Source organism: Pipra filicauda, unplaced genomic scaffold (assembly GCF_003945595.2).
Source record: "Pipra filicauda isolate LSUMZ 115617 unplaced genomic scaffold, ASM394559v2 scaffold480_size458065_pilon, whole genome shotgun sequence".
Classification (NCBI taxonomy): Eukaryota; Metazoa; Chordata; class Aves; order Passeriformes; family Pipridae; genus Pipra; species Pipra filicauda.
The window spans coordinates 10,133-29,614 of NW_024104621.1; the positions used below are offsets into that span (position 1 = coordinate 10,133).

The window sequence follows — 19,482 nt, forward strand, 5'->3', positions numbered from 1 at the left end:
GCGCTCGCCGCTGAGGGCTCTGCGCACGCGCGGCCGCCGGGCCCGCGGGGCTCTTAAAGGCGCCGCGTCCCCGGGACCGACCTCCCCGGTAACCGGGATGGAGGCGGCGGCCCCGGCCCCGGGCTGGCGCTGCCGGCCGGGCGGGCGGCTCGACATGAGCCACGGCTTCGTGCGGCACATCCGCCGCAACCAGCTCGCCAGGTAACATCGCCGGCGGTTCCGCGCACCCCCCGCTCCCGCCGCGTCCCCCCACCCCCGGTAACCGGTTCCCGGTGCGCAGGGACGCGTACGACCGCGCCGTGCGGCAGGCGCGGGGCCGGGCGCGCACCCGGCTCACCCCGAACCCGCCCCGGCCCCGCCGGCCCGACCAACAGGTGTACCGGCCCCGGGGCTGCGGTGAGCGGGGCACGGGGGCTGCGGCGGGGCGGCTGAGGGGGGGACGGGGGCGGCACCCAAGGGTCGGGGGACACGGAGGGCACCCCTGGGGGGGTTGGGGGTCACTAAGGTGGGGGGACAGCGGGTGGGACCCCAGGAGATGGGTGGGGAGGGGGTGGCACCCTTGGGTGCTGGGGGGGGACATCCAAGGGGGTGACAGTAGGGGGGGGGCAACCCTGGGTTGGGGGGAGGGGGGGGATCCAGGGGGAGCTGGGGAGTGGGGGGGCACCCGGAGGGGGTCAGGGGTGGGGGGCGCCCGTGTTGGTGACAGGGGTGGGGGCATCCAAGGGACAAGAGGGAGCGCCCAGGATATGGGTGGGGAATGGGGGGGCATCCCTGGGGGGGCACTCAAGGGCGGAGGGGGTCGGGGGGACCCCAGGTGTGGATGGGGGGGCACTGAGGGGGTGCTGGGTTGGGGCTCCTCGGGGGTCTCACAGCCCCCGCTGAGGGTGCAGGTGCCACAGGGGGTCCCGGGGGCGATGCCAGCGCGGGGCCCCCCCCCGGCGACCCCCGCGGGGCCCCCCCTGACCCCTCCCGGGGGCCGCGGCTCTTCTGCCTCGAGTACGAGGGGGACGACGGGACCATCACGGCCGTGATCGTGCACCAGGTGTGACCCCGGGGGGCGATGGGGCACCGGGGGGGTTCTGTGGGGCAGGAGGTGCTGCCATGGGTAGGGGGGTCCCATGGGACAGTGGGTACCCATTGAGTGTCTGGGGGGTCCCGTGGGATCGGAGGTGCTGCTGTGGGGCCGGGAGTGCCGTAGGGTTGGGGTGCTGTGGGTGAGAGGTGCTGTGGGGCAGGGGGTGCCCATTGAGCAACGGGGTCCCGTGGGGCAGTGGGGTGCCACTGTGGGCCAGGGGTGGTGGTGTGGGGTGCCATGGGAAGCGATTCCATGGGGCAGGGGGTGGTGGTGTGGGGTGCCGTAGGAGGGGATTCCATGAGGCAGGGGTGCCGCTGTGGGGCCCAGTGGGTGTTGGGGGGGAGTTCTATGGGGAAGGGCGTGCCATGAGGTGCAGTGGGTGCCTGGGGGCTTCTGTGGGACAGGATGTGCTGCTCTGGGGCAAGGGGTGCCATGGGGTCCCATGGGGCAGGGGGTGCCCTGGGTGTGGGTGCCATGGGGGCTCTGTGGGTGCCCTGTGGGGCTCCCTGGGTGCTGTGTCCCCAGCAGTGCTGGGGGGGGTCTGTGGGGCTGGGGGCTCTGTGGGTGCCATGGGGGTGCTGTGGGTGATGGGGGTGCTGTGGGTGCCGTGGGGGCTCTGTGGGTGCCGTGGGGCTCCCCGGGTGCCGTGTCCCCAGCAGTGCCGTGCCCCCCCAGGAGGACAGCGCGGAGGAGGTGACGCGCCGGGTGTGCGCCCGCAGCCCCCTGGAGCCCCCCCTGCGCAGGGCCCTGTGCCAGCGCGTGCAGGACGAGCTCAGCAAGCGCCGGGGCACAGGCTGACCCTGCCACCCCCCCCAGGGGACACGGGCACCCCCCCGGGACGGTGCCACCCCCCCAGGGACCGGTGCCACCCCCGCCGGTGTCAATAAAGGTGCTGCGAGGCTCCGGTGTCTGTCACTGCTGGGGACACTGGGGCAGGGGGACATCCGGGGGGGCTCCTGGGGACCCCCGTGTGTCATCCCCCTCAGAGTCCCCTGCCAGGGTGTCCCTGTGTAGGTGGCTGTGGTGCCATGTCCGCCCGCCCCCTCTGTCCCCTCCCCGGTGCCATTGTTTGCCCAGGGACCCTCCCTGGGTCCCCTCCCCGATGTCACCATGTCACCAGGGACCCCTCTGGGGGCCACAGCCCCCTCCTGCCCCTGGCCCAGGTTGGTGCCACCTGTGACCAAAGTGGGGTGTCCCCGGGGTGGGTGCCACTGGTGTGTTATTGTAGGGTCTCCCCAGAGTGGGTTGGGGGGGGTCTGTTGGGGTTGGGGCTCCCTGAATCAGGACCTGTAGGGTCTCCTGGGAGCAAGGAAGGGGGTGTTATCATAGGGTCTCCCTGGAGATCACCCCCCTGCTCTGTTATTGTAGGGTCTCCCAGCAGCGAGGCATGGCGGGGGGTTATTGTAGGGTTTACCCCAAAGCAGGTTCTGGTGTTTATTTATTGTAGAGCCTCCCTAAAAAGTGTCCAGCTCATTTGTTATCATCAGGTCTCCCTGAAGTGGGTCTTGCTGATTCATTATTGTAGGGTGTCTCCAAGCAAGTCATGGTGTTTGTCTACTGTAGGGTCTCCCTAAAGTAGGTCTGTCATGTTTGTTATTGTAGGGTCTTCCCAGAGATCATATCATTGGTTTGTTATTGTAGGGTCTCCCAGAACTAGATGCTAGTGTTTATTAATTGTAGGGTCTCCCTGGAAAGGTCCTGCTGGTTTGTTATTGTAGGGTCTCCCCAAGGCAAGTCCCAGTGCTAATTTGTCATAGGGTCTCTCTGGAGGATCTGGCACATTTGTTATTGTAGGGTCTTCACAGAGACCATCCTACTGCTTTGGTGTTGTAGGGTTTCTCAAGAGAAGACACAAGGAGTTATTACTGTAGGGCCTACCTTAAGTAGGTTTTGGTGGTTTTTTTATTGTAGGATCCATTTGCTATTGTAGGGTCTCCCTGAAGATCACCTTGCTGGTTTGTTATTGTAGGGTCTCCCCAAAGCAGATTCTGGTGCTTATTTATCATAAGATCTCTTTGTTATTGTAGGGTCTACTCTGAGCAAATCCCACTGGTTTGTTACTATAGGGTCTCCCCAAACAATTCTTGGGGTTTACATATCACAGGATCTCCCCAGAGGGGTTTGGCACACTTGTTATTGTAGGGTCTCCCCAAAGCTGATCCTGGTGCTTATTTATCGTGGGGTCTCCCCAGGGGTCACTCTGCTGCTCTGTTATTGTAGAGTCTCCCCAATATGTTTGCTATTGTAAAGTCTTCCTGAAGATTACCCCATTGTTTTGTTATTGTAGGGTCTCCCCAAACCAGGTCCTGGTGCTCATTTATTGTAGGGTCTTCCTGGAGCTGAACTTATTCGTTTGTTATTATAGGGTCTCTAAAAAACAGATCGTAGAGCTTATTTATTGTAGTTTCTCTGTTATCATAGGCTGTCCACAAACAATTTCTTGTGTTTATTTATTGTAGGGTCTCCCTCGAGTGGGTCCAGCACGTTTGTTATTGTAGGGTCTCCATGAAGATCATCCTGCTGGTTTGTTATTGTAGGGTTTCTCCAAATAAATCCTGGTGGTTATCTATTGTAGGGTCTCTCTGAAGTAGATCCCACGGGTTTGTTATTGTGGGGTCTACCCCAAATCAATCCCCCTTATTTGTCATTGTGGGGTTTCCCCAAACACATCCCAGTGTTTGTTGATTGTAGGGTCTTCCTGAAGATCATCCCGCTGCTTTCATTGTAGGGTCTCCCCAGAGGGGGTCCAGCATGTTTGTTATTGTAGGATCTCTCCAAACGAGTCGTGGTGTTTATTTATTGTAGAGTGTCCCCAGAGCTCATCCCACTGATTTGTTTTTCTAGTGTGTCTACAAAGCAGATTCTAGAGCTTTTGTTATTATAGGGTCTCCCTAAAACAGATCCTGGTTATTTATTTATTGTAGAGTGTCCCTGAAGTTCCTCCTCCTGGTTTGTGATTGTAGAGCCTTCCCAAACAAGTCTTGATGCTTATTTATTGTACGGTCTCCCCAGAGTGGGTCCAGCATGTTCATTATTGTAAGGTCTCCCTGGAACTCGTCTTCCTGCTCTGTTATTGTAGGGTCTCCCTGAATCATGTACAGGTGCTGATTTATCGTAGGGTCTCCCTGAAGTGGGTCCTGCTGGTTTGTTATTGTAGGGTCTCCCCAAAGAGCTCCTGGTGTTTATTACAGGGTCTCCCTTGGGTGGGTCCTGCTCTTCTGTTCTTGTGCAGTTTTTCCAAAGAAGGTCTGGCACGTTTGTTATTGTAGGGTCTCTCTAAAGCAGATCTGGGTGTGTATTTATTGTGGGGTCTCCCCAGAGCTCATCCTGCAGGTTTATTATTGTCGGGTCTCCCCGAATGAGATCCTGGTGCTTATTTTTTGTTGAGTCTCCCTGAAGATCATCCCAGTGGTTTGTTATGGTAGGGTCTACCCGAACAAATCCTGCTGTTTATTTATCGTGGGGCCCCCCCATTGCTCTGTTGTCAGAGGGTCCCCACAGTGCTGGGGGGGGGCTCAGTCCGTGCCTGCGGGGTGGGGACAGTGGCAGTGGCTGGAGGTGACCGTGCCAGGGCCAGTGCCAGGCCCAGGCCCAGCAGGAGGAGGAGGAGGAAGAGGCCAAGGCCGAGGGCCACCAGGAGCCAGCGGCGCCGTCCCCGGCGCTGTCGCCGCGTCACCGCCCGAGTGCTGCGGGTGAAGGCCTCGCTCTGCAATGGGACACGGGGGGTACAGGGGACAGCCCACGGGGGTGACACACAGCCCCTCCATGGCCCTGTGTCCCCTCCCCGGGGCTCCACAGCCCTGTAATGCCCCCCAGGGCTCTGCGTGTCCCCCTCGGGCTGTGTGTCTCTATAATGCCCTCCAGAGCTCTGTGTGTCCCCTCCCAGGGCTATATGTCCCTACAGTGCCACCCCCGTCCCTGGTCACATGTCCCCAGGGTCCCAAGCCCGGGTCTGCAGCCATTCCAGGCGTCCCAATAGTGCCACCATCCCCGGCCGTGTGTGTCCCCAGGTCTGTATGTCCCAATAGTGCCACCCCAGTCCCCAGCCGTGTGTCCCCAGGTCTGTATGTCCCAATAGTGCCACCCCAGTCCCCAGCCGTGTGTCCCCAGGTCTGTGTGTCCCTGTAGTGCCACCCCCATCCCCAGCCACCCGTCCCCGCGGTCGCACCGCCTGTCGCAGGTCCTGGGCCCGGCTCTGCAGCCGCTCCAGGTGCCCTTCCCGCTCCATCGCCCGTTCCAAGTTCTGCCGCATCAGCTCGGTCACCTCCTCCGCCTGGCGCTGGCACCGCGCCAGCCCCGCCTGGGGACACACGGGGGACAAGGGACGTGGGGGGACACCGTGGGGACACGGGGGAGACGCTGCGAGAACGCTGGGGATAGGAGCACCCGCGGGGAAGGAGGACCGTGGAGACCAGGGGGACATGAGGATCATGGGGACACGGGGACCATGGGGACACTGGCAATCCGGGGACAAAGGGTGACCACGGGTCACAAGGACCGTGAGGACAAGAGCACCGCAGGGAAGGGGCACAGGGGGACCGTGGGGACACTGGTACTGCGAGGAGGGGGCACACGGGGACCACGGGGACAGAAAACCGTGGGGATATGGGCCAAGGACGGGGATCGGGGGGACACGGGCCCTGCGGGGTCGGGGCACACGCGGGGACACCGGGATTACCGGGATCGGCGGGGACGGGGCGTGGCAGGGGACACAGACGACACGGGGGCCGGGACACGCAGAGACAGGGGGACACGGAAAATCCCGCGCCGGCCACCCCGAGGGGGGCCGTGTCCCTCCCGCCCGCAGGGACAGCTCGGGGGGGCGGACCGGCACCGGGACCGGCTCCGGGGAGTTCCGAGCCCAGGGGTCTCCCCGATCCCGGTCCGCCCTTCGGGAAGCGAAAGCGAAAGCGGCGGTGGTGGCCCGGAACTCACCATGGTCCCGGTCCCGGGGGCTCAGTGCGGTCCCGGAGGTCGGTCCCGGTCCCGAGGTCGGTGCCCGGTCCCGGAGCGCCCGTCCCGTCCCGTCCCGGGCTCCAGCGGCCGCCCCCGACGGGAGGGACCGGGACCGCCCCCCCCACCCCCCAGCCCCGAGTGTCTCCAGGTGTCCCCTGGACATCCCGGCCCTACCGCCCGGGGCGGGGGTCCCCGGGACACCCCACTCAACCCTCCCCAGCTGCGGGGTCCCCCGGGAACCCCATGTCCCCAGAGACACCTTCCCCCCCACAGGCCCCCAAATACTGGGGTGTTCCCTGCCCCCCAGGGACCCCCATGTCCCCGAGACACCCCTCCCATCCCTACAGGCCCCCGAATACAGGGACCTCCAGGCCCCACAGAAATGTGTCCCCCAGAGACCACCCTGTCCCCCAGAAATGGGTCCCCACAGCCCCCCACGTGTTGGTGTCCCCAAGTCCCTGCAGACATGGGGCCACCCTGGGCCACCCATGTCCCCCCATGTCCCTGTCCCCCGCCCGTCCCAGCCCCCCCAGGGTGGCAGTGCCACCACCACCACCACACTGTGCCCTTTGTCCCTCTGTGCCTGGCACCACCCCCACGCCCTGGCATGGCACCTGCTGCCCCCCCCCATCCCCACGCGTGTTTCCCTCGTGACTGATGTGTTGTCCCTACACACATCCCCACATGTCCCCAGGGCCTGTCCCTCACCGTGTCCCCCCATCTCCTCATGCATATTCCCATGTCCCCATGTGTCCCCATACCTGTCCCCAGTGCCCCCATGTCTGTGTCCCTGTGTCCCCCCATGTCCCCCCATGTCCCTGTGTGCTCCCCATGTCCCCATGGCCATCCTCCTGTGTCCCCCCATATCCCCCCATGCCCCCCCAGCACACACACACACGTCCCTCTGTCTCGTCCCCCCGTGTGTATTCAGCTCCAGGGTGGCCGTGTCCCCACAGGACGGTGGTTCTAGGTGGGGATGGTGCCAGTGGCCAGGAGGATGATGAGGATGAGGACGATGGCACCCACGAGGCCGAGGATGACGAGCAGCTTCACGTTCTTCCACCAGTAGCGCCGGGCCATCTTCTGGGACGTGGTTCGGAAGTGCTCCGACTGCGGGGACACGGGGACACCCCTGACGCCCTGGGGACAACCCACTGACACCCTGGGGACGACTCTGACACCCTGGGGACACCCCGTTGCCACCCCAGGGACAGCCCTGACACACCCGGTGCCACCCTGGGGACATCTGCTGAGACACTGGGGACAGCCCTCTCACCCTGAGGACAACCCACTGCCCCTTTGGGGACACCTCTGCCACCCCAGGGACACCCATGACATCCTGGGGACACACTTGACACCCTGGGGACCAGCCACTATCACTCTGAGGACACTCAGCTGCCACTCCAAGGCCAACACTGCCAACCCAGGGACACCCTGCTACTCTGGAAACCCCAACTGCCACACAAGGGACAGCTCTGACCTCCTGGGGACACGCCACTGCCACCCTGGGGCCCCCACTGTCACCCTGGGGACACCTCCTGCCACCCAAGTGTCCCATGCCAACCCACTGGGCACCCTGCAGCCCCCCCTGGGGACCTCGTGTTCCCCCCGGGGTCCCGGCACCCACCCCAGGGACCCTGTGCCCCCTCAGGAGTCCTGTGCCACCTCGGGGGCTTTGTGATCCCCTCAGAGCCCCTGTGCCCATCATGGGGACCCTGTGCCCACCCTGATCACCCCATGCCCACCCTGGGGTTCCTGTGCCCACCCCAATGACCCTGTGACCACCCTGGTGACCCCATGCCACCTTAGGGACCTTGTGTCCCCTCAGGGGCCCTGTGCCCACTTTGGGGGACCCCACGTCACATTGGGAATCCTGTGCTATCCCGGGGTCCCTGTGCCCACCCTGATGACCCTGTTGCCCCACTGGTCACCCCGTGCCACCCCATGCCCGCTCCAATGACCCCGTACCCACCGCAATGACCCCATGCTCACCCCAATGATCCTGTGCCCACCCTGGGGTCCCAGTGCCCACCCCAGTGCCCCTGTGCCCCCCTCACGGTGGCCTCCAGGTCCTGGCTCTTGCTGTGCAGCTGCTCCAGGTTCTCCCCCCGTGCCAGGATCCGCTCCACGTTCTGGGTCATGATGGTGGTGACCCCCTGCACCTCCCTCTGCAGCGCCCGCACGCGCCCGTCCCCCGTCGTGGCATCTGTCGGGTCCCCCTCTGGGACCCCCGCCGGGACCCCCGCCTGCAGCACGGGGCAGGGCTCAGGGGGCACTACCAGCAGCCCACACCCACCCTGGGCACCCCCCAGGCACCCCATGGGCACCCCGGGAAACCCCCAACCGCTCCATGGGCAACCTGGGCACCCCCCAGGCACCCCAAAAGTACCCACCAAGCCCCCTGTGGGCACTCTGGGCACCCCATAGGTGCCCTGAGCACCCCACAAGCACCCCACGTTCAACCCAAGCACCCATAGGCACTTCCCCAGACATCCTGTGGGTTCCCTGGGCACCCCCCAGCACTGTATAGGCACCCCAGATCCTCCCCCACACACTCCAGAAGCCCCAGAGGAACCCCTAAGCATCCTATGGGCATCTCAAAGCACCCTGGGCACTTCCTCAAGTGCCTCACGGGCACCCCAGGCCCCCCCACACACCCCAGAGCCCCCAGAGGGACCCCCCAAGCACCCTGTGGGCACACCAGACACCCCTCACACCCCGTGGGTACCCCCCTGGCACCCCACGTACACTCCATATGCCCCCAGTATCCACCCCAGTCACCCCACAGGCATTTCCCCAAGTACCCCGTGGGCACTCTTGGCAGCCCATATGTACCCCAGACCCCCATGCACACTCCAGATACCCCAGAGGGACCCCCCAGAGGGACCCCCAAGCACCCTACGGGCACCCCGGGCACCCCCCCCTCCACAGACACCACCTAAACACCCCCAAACAGCCCCGGGGCTGCCCCGCGGACCCCCCGCCAGCCCCTGCATAGCCCGGCGCCCCCCGAAGGCCCCCCCGCCGGTGTCCCCCGGCCCCACCATGGCCGGTCCGGTCCCGCTCCGCTCCCACCGCGGCCCCGCGCTCGCCCCGCCTGTCCGGGGCTTCCGGGAGCGGCGGCAGCGCCGGGCCGGGGCGGGCCGGGGGTGTGCCGGGGGCAGGGCGGGGTCGGGGCGGGGGGCGCCGGGCTGGGCGCGGGGCGGGGGTCGCGGCGGGTCGGGGGTGCCGGGCTGGGGGTGTTACGGGGTGGGGTCGCGGCGGGGTCGGGGCGGGGGTCCCGGGGGTCGGGGATGCCGGGCTGGGGGATCGCGGTTGGTCGGGGGTCGGATGCGGGGGTCGCGGGGGGGCGGGATCAGGGGGCGAGGGAGGGGGCGGGTTCCGGGGCGTGGTCGCGGAGGGGTCGCGGCGAGGGTCGCGGCGGGGCGGAGGGGAGCCGGGTCTGGGCGGGGTCTCTGGGGCGGGCCGGGGGTCCCGCGGCCGAGGGGGGGGTCTGTGAGGGGGTCGGAGGTCAGGGGTCGGAGGTCAGGGGGTCTCGCATGGAGGTCCTGGGTCAGGGCGGGGATGGGGCGGGCTTAGGGCGGGGCGGGGCCCGGCAGGGGTGTGGTCGCGATGCTCCGCCCCCGCGCCGCTGATTGGCTGTCGCGGCCGTGACGCGTGTGACGTGTATCGAGGGGGCGGGGCCTCGGCGATGGCGGCGGCGGCGGGTGCGGAACGGGGAGCGGGGAACCGGGAACGGGGCGGGGGTGCGGAACCCCCCGGAAGAGACCCCCCGCCCTGCGCCCCCTGACCTGTGACCCCCGGCAGGCCCGGCGCGGCGGAGGCGGCCGGAGCGGGGAGAGGCGGCGGCGGGGCCGCCCCCGGGTCCCCCCTGCTCCTCCGGGACCCCCGGGACCGGCCCCGGGCTGGCGCGGCGGCTGCTCGGGTTCGAGCTGCGGGACCTGACGCGGTGGCACCGCTTCGTCCGGCTGATGCACCGGCCGCAGGACCCCGCGGCGCTCGGAGCCTTCCGCGCCGCCTTCGGTCAGCGGGGACCGGGGGGACCGGAGGTCTCCGGGGCTGGGGGAACACCAGGGGCGCTCCGGGGGTACCGGGGCTGCGGGGCACCGAAGGGACCGAGAGAGCTCCGGGTTGGGAGGAGCGGGGGGGCTCCGGGTGGCCGCCCGGGGCTCTGGAACTCGGGGGGCCGCTGAGGGGACGGGGAGAGTGGGGCTGGGGAGTACCGGGGGGACTCCGAGGGTACCGGGACCGGGGGGGACCAGGGATGGCCGGAGGTGCTTTGGGGAACAAGGAGATTGGGGGCTGGGGGGGACCAAGGGGCTCTGGGGGAGGACAGGGACTGCGGGGCTCGGGAGGACCCGGGGGGGGCTCCGGGTACGGGGTCACCGGGGGGACAGGGAGGGCAGGGGCCGGGGGAGCCTCACGGAAACGGAGGCTGGGAGGAACGGGGGGCGCTCCAGGAGGGCTCCGGAGGGACTCTGTGGGGCAGAGAGGGCGGGCCTGGGTGGCTCAGGGATCCAGGGGCTCGGGGGGGCTCAGGGGCTTTGGGAGAGGGATAGCTGGGGGGATCCGGGAGGTCCCTGCTGTCCGAGGGGGATGGAGGCGACCGGGCAGTAACGCGTCAGCACCGGAGCAAAGGTTGGGCAGCGGTTTGGGGCTGGAGGGGGGTCAGTGCCCGCCCGGACGGGGGTCACTGACCCCCCCCCCCGCCCCCCAGGGCTGCTGATGGCGCTGGACGTGCCGCAGGAGCGGGGGCTGGGCCACCTGGACCAGCGGTACCTGGACGGGCTCGAGGTTTGTCGCTTCCCCCTCCTGCCCTTCCTGCAGCCCCTGCCCCTCGACTGGATGTACCTGCTCTACACCGTCATGTTCTTGGGTACGGGCTGGGAGGGATGGGGAGGGGCACCGGGCAGGGGATGGCACTGGGGCAGAAATGGGGGTGGGAGGGGGACGGGTACCGGGGTGGGAATGGGCACTGGGATGGACTGGGAGAGGAATTTGGGGAAGATGGGGATACAGAAGGGGACAAACAGGGGGTGGTACTGGGCAGAAAGGGGGGTAGGATGGGGACAGGAGCCACAGTGGGGAGGGGCACTGGAGTGGGAATGGCACTGGGACTGGGACTGGGAGGGGAGCTAGGGGAGGGTGGGGACACAGAACCCCACCCGTGGGGACAGGTGGGGGGGTGGCACTGGGACAGTGTCTGGACCAAGGCACTGAGATGGGCACTGGGACAGAAATGAGGGTGGGATGGGGACAGGAACCATGGTAGGGACTGGCACTGGGGTGGGAATGGGCACTGTGACTGTGATGGACTGGGAGGGGAGCTCGGGAAGTCCGGGGACAGGCAGAGGGGGTGGCACCAAGAGGGTTCCCAGGGGGACACACAATGTGGGGTGTGTCCCCAGATGCAGGGGCACTGGGCATCGTGTTGGGGTCTGGCACTGGACTGGGAGGAGGGCTGGGGACAGGGAAGGGGTGGCACGGGGAGGGGCCAGGGGACACACTGAGGGTCCTGTGCCCACAGGGGCACTGGGCATCATGTTGGGGTGCTGCTACCGGCTGAGCTGCATCGCCTTCCTGTGCCCGTACTGGTACCTGTTCCTGCTGGACAAAACCTCCTGGAACAACCACTCCTACCTCTACGGGCTGCTGGGCTTCCAGCTGGCACTGCTGGGCGCTGACCGCTACGGGTGGGCACCCGGGGGGGTGGGGGGGCACTGGGGACCCCGGGTCAGGGGTTCTGTGTGGCAGCAGGGTGGGTGACCCCAAGTGACACAGGGCCTGGGGGTCCCCGTGGGGTGGCCTCCAGAGGTTGTGAGGTTCCCTGTGGCACCAGGGCCCCAGCAGGGTGGCCCAGACCCTGAGGTGCCCTCTGGCACCAGGGTCCTCATGGTGCTGTGTGCTCAGGGGGTGTCCCCATGGGGTGGCACAGGCTCTGGGGTCCCCCATGGTTTTGGTGTCCCTAAGCGGGTGGCACGGGTCATGGGGTCCCCTGTGACAGCAGGTTCCCCCGTGGCACAGAGTCCCCCAGGGGGTTGCACAGGTCCTGGGGTCCCCAGTGGCACTGGGATCCCCGGGGGTGGCTCAGGCCATGGTGTCCCCAGTGGGTGGCACAGGACCTAGCACCAGGGTCCCCACGGGGTATCCCTGTGGCTCTCTGTCCCTGTGAGGTGGTGGCACGTGTTCCCACAGCTCTGGCAGTGGGGTGACAGTGACCTGGCCCCCCCTCTGTCCCCGGTGTCCCCCCAGGTCCGTGGACGGGCTGTTCCGTCCCCGCAAGCGCAACGCCCACGTCCCGCTGTGGAACTACGCCCTGCTGCGTGCCCAGGTGAGTGCCCCTGCCCCAGGGACCCCCAGAGCCCCCCCCCGGGCCCCCTCTGGGATTCTCTGGACCCCTTGACTCCCCCTGACCCCGTGCCCCCCAGGTGTTCATCGTGTACTTCATCGCGGGGCTGAAGAAGCTGGACGGGGACTGGGTCGGGGGGTTCTCCATGGGCTCCCTCGCCCGGCACTGGCTCTTCTCCCCCTTCAGGTCTGGGGGGCACAGGGGGGTGGGCAAGGGACAGGGATGGGGACAGGCTGGGGGTGAGGAGTGGGAAGTGAGTTGATGGGGTCGAGGTGAGGATGAGGAGGGTGATGGGGCTGGGGTCAGGGTTTGGAGGGTGATGGGGCTGGGGTTTGGATGAGGATGAGGATGGTGAGGTAGGTTGATGGGGTCGGGGTGAGGATGAGGAGGGTGAGGTGGGTTGGTGGGTTCAGGGTGAGGATGAGGAGGGTGTGACAGAGACGGGGGAGGAGGAGGAGGGGGGCAGGGTGAAGATGAGAGTGTCAGAGGGATGGGTTAAGGGTGAGGATGAGGAGGGGGATGGGGATGAGGATGGGCCACAGAGTCAGAGTGAAGATGAGGATGGGATGAGGAAGGCAATGGGGTGCTAGGTCTGAGTTGAGGATGAGAAGTGGGACAGGGACAGGGTGAGGAAGGTGAGGGAGGCAATGGGGTGAGGATGAGGAGGGTAATGGGGTGAGGATGAGAGGGAGTGACAGGCAGGGTGAGGATGAGGAGGGTGAGGGTGTCAAAGTGAGGAAAGGGAGGATGAGGAGGGTGACGGGGTGTCAGGGTGAGGCTGAGGAGGGTGTTGAGGTGAGGCTGAGGAGGGTGTCAGGGTGAGGCTGACACTGAGGAAGGCTCTGTGGCCAGGCTGGTTCTGTCAGAGGAGCTGACCAGCCTGCTAGTGGTGCACGGTGGGGGGCTGGTGCTCGACCTCTCCGCGGGTTTCCTGCTCTTCTTCGACGCCACACGGCCCCTCGCCCTCGTCTTCGTCACCTACTTCCACTGCATGAACTCCCAGCTCTTCAGCATCGGTGAGAGGAGGGGGGCATGGCACCCCCAGTACCCCCCCAGCACCCCCAGTACCCCCCCAGCACCCCCAGCCAGAACAGGGGCACCCTCCAGCCCCCAAAACACCCTGAGCCTGAGCAGGAGCACCTTCCCATCCCGCAGAGCACTCCCAACCTGGGCCAAGGACCCCCCCGGGCACCCCCAACCCGGGCAGGGCCATCCCTTGGGTAGGGGCTTCCACTCACCCTATCACCCTCCTTGAGCACCCTCAGCCAGGGCAGGGACCCCCCCAAAACACCCCCGGCCTGGGCAGGGACACTCCCCAAACCCCTGTAAATCCCCCCCAGCTGTGGCAGGGGCACCCAAACACCCCTTAAACCACCCCCAACCAGGGCAAAGTTCCCCCCCCACCAGCCCCCAAATCCTCCCCAGCCATGGCAGGGGCACCCGGACATCCCCTAAATCAGCCCCATCCTGGGCACCCAGACATGCCCAGAGCACTCTGACCCTGGGCAGGAACCCCCTCACCCCCCTGTCCCCACAGCTCCCTCGAGGTCCCTCAGTGCCCCCCGGGTGCAGGAGGTCCCTAAATGTCCCCCTTGTCCCCAGGAATGTTCTCCTACACCATGCTGGCCACCAACGGCCTGTTCTGCCGGCCCGAGTGGCCACGGGGGCTCGTGGCCCGGTGCCCCCCGTGGCTCAGGGGGGTCCTGCCCAGCACGAGGCCCCCCCAGCCCAGCCCCGACTGCCACTATGAGGGCCAGGGGGCGCGGGGGGGCCTTCGGCCTCGCCAGCACTTGGCTGCAGCCTTCACCATCCTCTACGTGCTGGAGCAGCTCTTCCTGCCCTACTCCCACTTCATCACCCCGGTGGGCACGGGGGGGGGGGCACGGGGAGGGGGTGGGGACGTGGGGGAGGGGCTTGGGGAACACGGGGATGGGGTTCAGGGATGCGTGGGGCGATTTTGGGGATGTGAGGGATGTTGTGGGGGGCGTGGATGTGTTTTTGGGGGTGTGGGTGGCATTTTGGGGCATGTAAGGGACATTTTAGGGGGATGTGAGGGGCATTTTGGGGGGATCAGGGTGTTTTTGAGGATGTGGTGGGTATTTTCGGGTGTGGGAGGGCATTTTTGAGGACATGGAGGTATTTTTTGGGATATGAGGGGTATTTTGCAGGGCGTGAGGGACATTTTGGGTCCTGTGGGAGTGTTTTGGGGGGATGTGGGGGTGTCATTTTGGGGGACATGGGTATTTTGGGGGATACAGGGGCATTTTGGGGACACAGGGGCTGTTCATTTGGGGGATGTTGGGATATTTCTAGGACATGGGGTTATTTTGGGGTATATGGGGGGTATTTTGGGAGTGTGAAGTTAATTTTGGGACATGGGAGATTTTTGAGGACGTGGTGTCTGTTTTTGAGGATGTGGGGGCACTTTTAGGGGACACAGAAGGGGTGAAGTCCCCCTTAGGGCTGGGGGACTCTGGAGCAGGACATTTGGGGGGCACGGAGGTACAGGGGGGCTGCTGGGGGGCACAGGGGCAGGGCTGGGGGGCAGGGGGTGGGGGAACTGTTGGGGGGTGGGATGGGGGTCATGGAGCGAGGCCATTGCCAGAGGAGGCAGGAGGGGGGATATGGGGGTCCCTCCTTGTTCCCCTGGGGTGGGGACCCCTGTGCTCTGCTGTGACCCACCCCCATGTCCTGTGACCCTCCCCCCATGCCCCCCAGGGCTACAACAACTGGACCAATGGGCTCTATGGCTACTCCTGGGACATGATGGTCCACTCCCGCTTCCACCAGCACGTCAAGATCACCTACAGGGACGGGCTCACTGGGGAGGTGGGCTACCTGAAACCAGGGGTGAGTGACCCCCCCACCCAGGGGGCTGCCTGGGACCAGAGGTGAGGGGTGCCCCAGGATAGGGGGGGGAAGGACAGGGTGTTCCCAGCTTTGATCAATCCAAATAAACTTAATGTTTTAAGCCAACCCCCCCAAGCCTCAGTTTCCCCCATCCAAGCACGGGAACCCCCCCATGGGACCCCCCCAAGCCTCAGCTTCCCCAGTGCCTGATTTTCCCTCCGTGCCTCAGTTGCCCCCATCCCTCATTTTCCCCCCTGTGCCTCCCCTTCCCCCACATTCTGCCGTTACCCCCACACACACGAGGACCCCCATGGGACACCCCACCTGTGCCTCAGTTCCCCCATCCTTCCTTTCCTCCCCCCGTGTCTCAGTTTCCCCACCTCTCCTTTCCCTCCTTGTGCCTCAGTTTCCCCCATCTCTCATTCCCCCCCACCCTCCATTCACCCTCATGCCTCATCCCCCCCTCATTTCTCCCTCATCCCCCATTCCACCCAATCCTTTATTCTGCCCCCCCATTTCCCCCCCAGTCCCTCATTGCTCCCACCCCTCGTTCTCCAATCCCCCGGTCCCCCTGTCCCCCCAGTGCCCCTACTGCCCTCAGCCCTCACTGCCCCAGTCACCCCCAGTCCTCCCAGTGCCCCCAGTGCCCCCAGTTCCCCCAGCCCTCCCTGCCCCGGTCCCCCCGTGTCCCCCTGGTCCCTCCCAGTCCCCCTGTGTCCCCCCAGTCCCCGCAGCCCCCCCTGCCCCGGTGGGGCAGCCGCCCAGTCCCCCCCGGTGCCCGCAGCCCCCGGCGCGGTCCCGCAGGTGTTCACGCAGAGCCGGCGCTGGCGGGACCACGCGGACATGCTCAAACAATACTCGTCGTGCCTGAGCCGCCTCCTGCCGCGGTACAACGTGAGCCGGCCCCGCATCTACTTCGACGTCTGGGTGTCCATCAACGAGCGCTTCCAGCAGCGGTGGGCACGGGGGCACGGGGGGGCAGAGGGGTATGGGGGGGCAGAAGGGCACAGGGGGCACGGGGGGCACGGGGGAGAGCGGGAACGAGGGATTTTGTGGAGACAGGGATGGGGAGACAGGGGGGCATGGGAGGGAGAGGGGTTTGGGGGGACAGAGGGGCATGGGTAGGGGATGGGGGGGTACAGGGTGGGGATGGGGACTCTGGGGGGATGGAGGGGGTTTGGGGGGACAGAGGGGCACAGGGGGCACGCAGGACGGGGGACCCACGGGTGGAGCCTGTGGGCTCCCTCGCTGTGGGTGCTGCTGCTGGTTCTGGTGCTTCCAGCAGTGGTTGTGGGGCACACACACGATTTGGGGGGACAGAGGGGGATGTGAGGTGCTGGTGGCCCATCCCCACAGGTTGGTAGATCCACGAGTGGGCCTGGGGTTGTCCCTCTGGGCCCCCACACTGTGGGTGCAGCTGGAGCTTGTGCCTCTAGCAGAGATTTGGGTACACACACGATTTGGGGGGACATGGGGAGATGTGGGAGTGCTGGTGTCCTATCCCTGCAGGCTGGTGAAGCCATGAGTGGCCCTGATGTGGTCCCATGGTCCCCCAAACTGTGGGTGCTGCTGCTGGAGCTGCTGCTTCCAGGAGGTGTTTGTGGGGACGGAGGATCTGGGGGGCCATGGGGGGTGTGGGTGTCTCGTCCCTGCAGGCCAGTGGACCCACAGGAGTGGGTGCTGTGGTCCCCCACACTGGGGGTCCCCACTGCTGCAGGAGCCGGTGCAGTGGTTTGGGGGCACACGCAGGATTTGGGGGGGCTGTGGGGTGCTGACAGCCTGTCCCCACAGACTCATGGACCCTGTGGGTGGCTCTGGTCTGTACCCCATGGTCCCTGCGGGCCCGTGGGTCCCATGGTCCCCCCTGCTGTGGGTGCTGTCGCTCCCAGCAGTGTTGGGGGCACACACGGGATCTGGGGGGGCCGTGGGGCGCTGACACCTCGTCCCCACAGGCTCGTGGACCCCCGTGTGGACCTGGTGCGTGCCCCCTGGTCCCCCTGGACCCCCACGCCGTGGCTGCTCCCGCTGCTGGTGGATCTGTCGCCGTGGCGGCAGCGGCTGCAGGAGCTGGAGGCGCAGCTGGACGGACACACAGACACCGTGTTCATCGCCGACTTCCCCGGTGGGGCCCAGGGGGGCTGGGGGGTCAGGGGACAGGGCACGGGGCACAGGGGGCTGGGGGGGGCTGGGGGGTACAGGGCACAGGGTGGCTGGTAGGGTAGTGGGAGGTTTAGGGATGTCCCGTCAGGGAGCAGGGGGGTCCCAGGGATTCAGAGGGGGTGGGAACAGGGTTTGGAGGGGGGCACACAGGGCATGGTGGGGTCCCAGGAGTTGGGGTGCAGGGCATGGGGGGTCCTGGGGATTCGAGGTGGGGGGGTCAGGGTACAGGGTACAGGGAAGAGCTCGGGGGGGTGGAGTACAGCCCCCCCCTGTGTGTTCCAGGCCTGCACCTGGAGAACTTTGTGAGTGAGGACCTGGGGAACACGAGCCTGCGGGTGCTGCGGGGGCAGGTGCTGGTGGAGCTGGTGGAGCAGCAGCAGAACCACTCGCTCCAGGAGGGCCAGGGGATGCAGGTGAGGCTTGGGGGGGCCCCGGGGGGCTCAGGGGTGCCTGGGGGTGCTGACCCCCCCCTGTCCCCTAGCTGCCAGCAGGGCAGTACCACAAGGTGCACACGGTGTCCCCGGAGCCCTCGTGTTACATGTACCTGTACGTGAACACCACGGCCCTGGAGCTGGAGCGGAACCTGACGCGGCTGCGGGAGCTGCGGGACCGAGTGCGCAACGGCACCGGTGAGGAACCCCCGAGCAGCGCACCCCGGGGACCCCAGAGCCTGGGACCCCAAACCCTGGGCACGTCACCCCTGGGGACTCCAAAGTCCCTGATACCTCCCCAGGAGAATCCCAAAACCCTAGGCATCTCACCCCCTGGGGGGCACTCAGGGTGGGGAGATCACAGGGACCCCCAAGTCCCTGGCACTGCTGAGCAGTGGGGAGACACCGCCCTCTCCCCCAAATCCCCGTCAGTTCACTCCCTGGGATCACAGGAACCCTAAAAACCCCATCACCTCCCACACTGGGTAGCACCAGGGGCATGAGGACCCAAAAATCCCTGTCACCTCACCCCCATGGTGGGCACCCAGATGTGGGGGGGACTGTGGGGACCCCAAAAGCTCCATCACCTCAGCCCCTGTTGAGCTGAGGGAGATCATGGAGGGCCTCCATTCCCTGTCACTGGGGGGGGGGACCAGAGGGCCCCCAAAATCCCTGTCATCTCATCTTCTGGTGAGCACTGGGGTGGTGGGATCATAGAGACCCTCAATCTCTGTCCGTAGGGTGGGGGGAATCATGGCAACCCCCCCAGTTTCCATCACAAGGCTGGGGGAATCACAGGAACCCCCAGTCCCTGTCACTGGAGTGGGGGGACCATGGGGACCCCCAAAATCCCTGTCACTGGGTTGTGGAGATCATGGCGACACCCCCAGTTCCCACCACCAGGCTGGGGGATAACGGAGACCCCCAGAATCCCTGTCAGGGGGGTGGAGGATCATGGGGACCCCCAATCCCTGTCACTAGGGATGGGACATCATGGCCACCCCCCCATTCCCTGTCACTGGCCAGGGGGATCATGGGGACACCCCAAATCCCTGTCAGTGGGCTGGGGGATCACGGGAACCCCAAAATCACCTCCCCCCCCCGCAGAGCGGTCCCCGCTGCCCCCCGAGCTGCGGCCCATCCTGGGGGAGCCGCCCCCTGCGGGGGTCCCGCTGGACCCGCTGGTCTCGCTGTTCCTGCGGCGGGAGCAGCGGGAGCAGCGGCGGGAGCGCGAATCCAGCCCGGCCCAGCGCCTGCGGCGCTTCCTCCGCAGGAAGTTCTTCCTCTTCCGCCGCAGGTGAGCCCCCAGAACGCCCCCCTGGCCCCCGCGCCGTGCCCCCCGCGCTGACCCCTGTGCCCCCCGTCCCCCCTGTCCCCGCAGCGCCCTGATGACCCTGATCGCCCTGCGGAACCTGGCGCTGGGCCGCCCGGACCCCGAGCGCCTGGCACAGGAGGTGGCCTTCGCCAGCTGGCGCGGCGAGGAGGAGGAGGGGGCTCGGACCGAGGGCGAGGGAGGAGCCCGGGGGGGGCCCGAGCTCTGAGCACCCGCAATAAACCCTGGTTTTTTAAGCTAAAAAATCCTCCCGTGCCTCAGTTTCCCCCCCGTACCCCTTTCTCCAGGTACCCGTTTCACCCCCCCTCCCCGTATGCTCCCCCTCCGT

General features: G+C 66.4%; 4 protein-coding genes across 7 annotated transcripts; 2 read left to right on the forward strand and 2 right to left on the reverse strand.

The window, feature by feature from the left end:
• Positions 1-30: 30 nt before the first annotated feature.
• On the forward strand, positions 31-3,636 carry CUNH2orf68 (chromosome unknown C2orf68 homolog). 3 transcript variants are annotated; one of them, XM_039386392.1, is made up of 5 exons: positions 31-201; positions 281-396; positions 900-1,042; positions 1,732-1,964; positions 3,535-3,636. In XM_039386392.1, the coding sequence occupies exons 1-4, from the start codon at positions 98-100 to the stop codon at positions 1,960-1,962; spliced, it is 594 nt and encodes a 197-aa protein (XP_039242326.1). In that variant the 5' UTR covers positions 31-97; the 3' UTR covers positions 1,963-1,964; positions 3,535-3,636. The 3 variants fall into 3 exon arrangements, with proteins under 3 accessions (XP_039242326.1, XP_039242325.1, XP_027590895.2); XM_039386391.1 differs by lacking the exon at positions 3,535-3,636 and having other exon boundaries at positions 32-201; positions 1,732-1,977; XM_027735094.2 differs by lacking the exon at positions 3,535-3,636 and having other exon boundaries at positions 38-201; positions 1,751-1,951.
• On the reverse strand, positions 2,496-6,161 carry LOC113995247 (vesicle-associated membrane protein 5-like). Its single transcript, XM_027735126.2, is given in 4 exon segments — positions 2,496-4,587; positions 4,590-4,781; positions 5,244-5,375; positions 6,011-6,161. Coding segments are annotated over 4 exon segments (411 nt in total). The 5' UTR covers positions 6,014-6,161; the 3' UTR covers positions 2,496-4,503.
• Positions 6,162-6,934: 773 nt separating this feature from the next.
• On the reverse strand, positions 6,935-9,140 carry VAMP8 (vesicle associated membrane protein 8). 2 transcript variants are annotated; one of them, XM_027734994.2, is made up of 3 exons: positions 9,076-9,140; positions 8,089-8,277; positions 6,935-7,141 (listed from the first exon to the last, which is right to left on the reverse strand). In XM_027734994.2, exons 1-3 carry the CDS (start codon positions 9,076-9,078, stop codon positions 6,998-7,000), a joined length of 336 nt encoding a protein of 111 aa, XP_027590795.2. In that variant the 5' UTR covers positions 9,079-9,140; the 3' UTR covers positions 6,935-6,997. The 2 variants fall into 2 exon arrangements, with proteins under 2 accessions (XP_027590795.2, XP_027590785.2); XM_027734984.2 differs by lacking the exon at positions 9,076-9,140 and having other exon boundaries at positions 8,089-8,664.
• Positions 9,141-9,849: 709 nt separating this feature from the next.
• On the forward strand, positions 9,850-19,399 carry GGCX (gamma-glutamyl carboxylase). The gene is made up of 14 exons (XM_027734508.2): positions 9,850-10,054; positions 10,749-10,907; positions 11,559-11,724; positions 12,284-12,362; positions 12,460-12,566; positions 13,233-13,396; positions 13,983-14,242; positions 15,099-15,230; positions 16,035-16,186; positions 17,183-17,352; positions 17,673-17,803; positions 17,872-18,019; positions 18,929-19,118; positions 19,203-19,399. The coding sequence occupies exons 1-14, from the start codon at positions 10,003-10,005 to the stop codon at positions 19,360-19,362; spliced, it is 2,070 nt and encodes a 689-aa protein (XP_027590309.2). The 5' UTR covers positions 9,850-10,002; the 3' UTR covers positions 19,363-19,399.
• Positions 19,400-19,482: the final 83 nt, after the last annotated feature.

Excerpts from the sequence above, each read along its gene's own strand:
- GGCX (XM_027734508.2), top strand. The coding sequence starts at position 10,003 with ATGCACCGGCCGCAGGACCCCGCGGCGCTCGGAGCCTTCCGCGCCGCC. Across the intron at positions 12,567-13,232 it reads TGGCTCTTCTCCCCCTTCAG|GCTGGTTCTGTCAGAGGAGC; the intron begins GTCTGGGGGGCA and ends CTCTGTGGCCAG. Across the intron at positions 19,119-19,202 it reads TTCTTCCTCTTCCGCCGCAG|CGCCCTGATGACCCTGATCG; the intron begins GTGAGCCCCCAG and ends CTGTCCCCGCAG.
- CUNH2orf68 (XM_039386392.1), top strand. The coding sequence starts at position 98 with ATGGAGGCGGCGGCCCCGGCCCCGGGCTGGCGCTGCCGGCCGGGCGGG. Across the intron at positions 202-280 it reads CGCCGCAACCAGCTCGCCAG|GGACGCGTACGACCGCGCCG; the intron begins GTAACATCGCCG and ends CCCGGTGCGCAG. Across the intron at positions 397-899 it reads GTACCGGCCCCGGGGCTGCG|GGGGTCCCGGGGGCGATGCC; the intron begins GTGAGCGGGGCA and ends CAGGTGCCACAG.
- VAMP8 (XM_027734984.2), bottom strand. The coding sequence starts at position 8,616 with ATGCTTAGGGGTTCCTCTGGGGCTTCTGGAGTGTGTGGGGGAGGATCT. Across the intron at positions 7,142-8,088 it reads GCCAGGACCTGGAGGCCACC|TCGGAGCACTTCCGAACCAC; the intron begins GTGAGGGGGGCA and ends GTGTCCCCGCAG.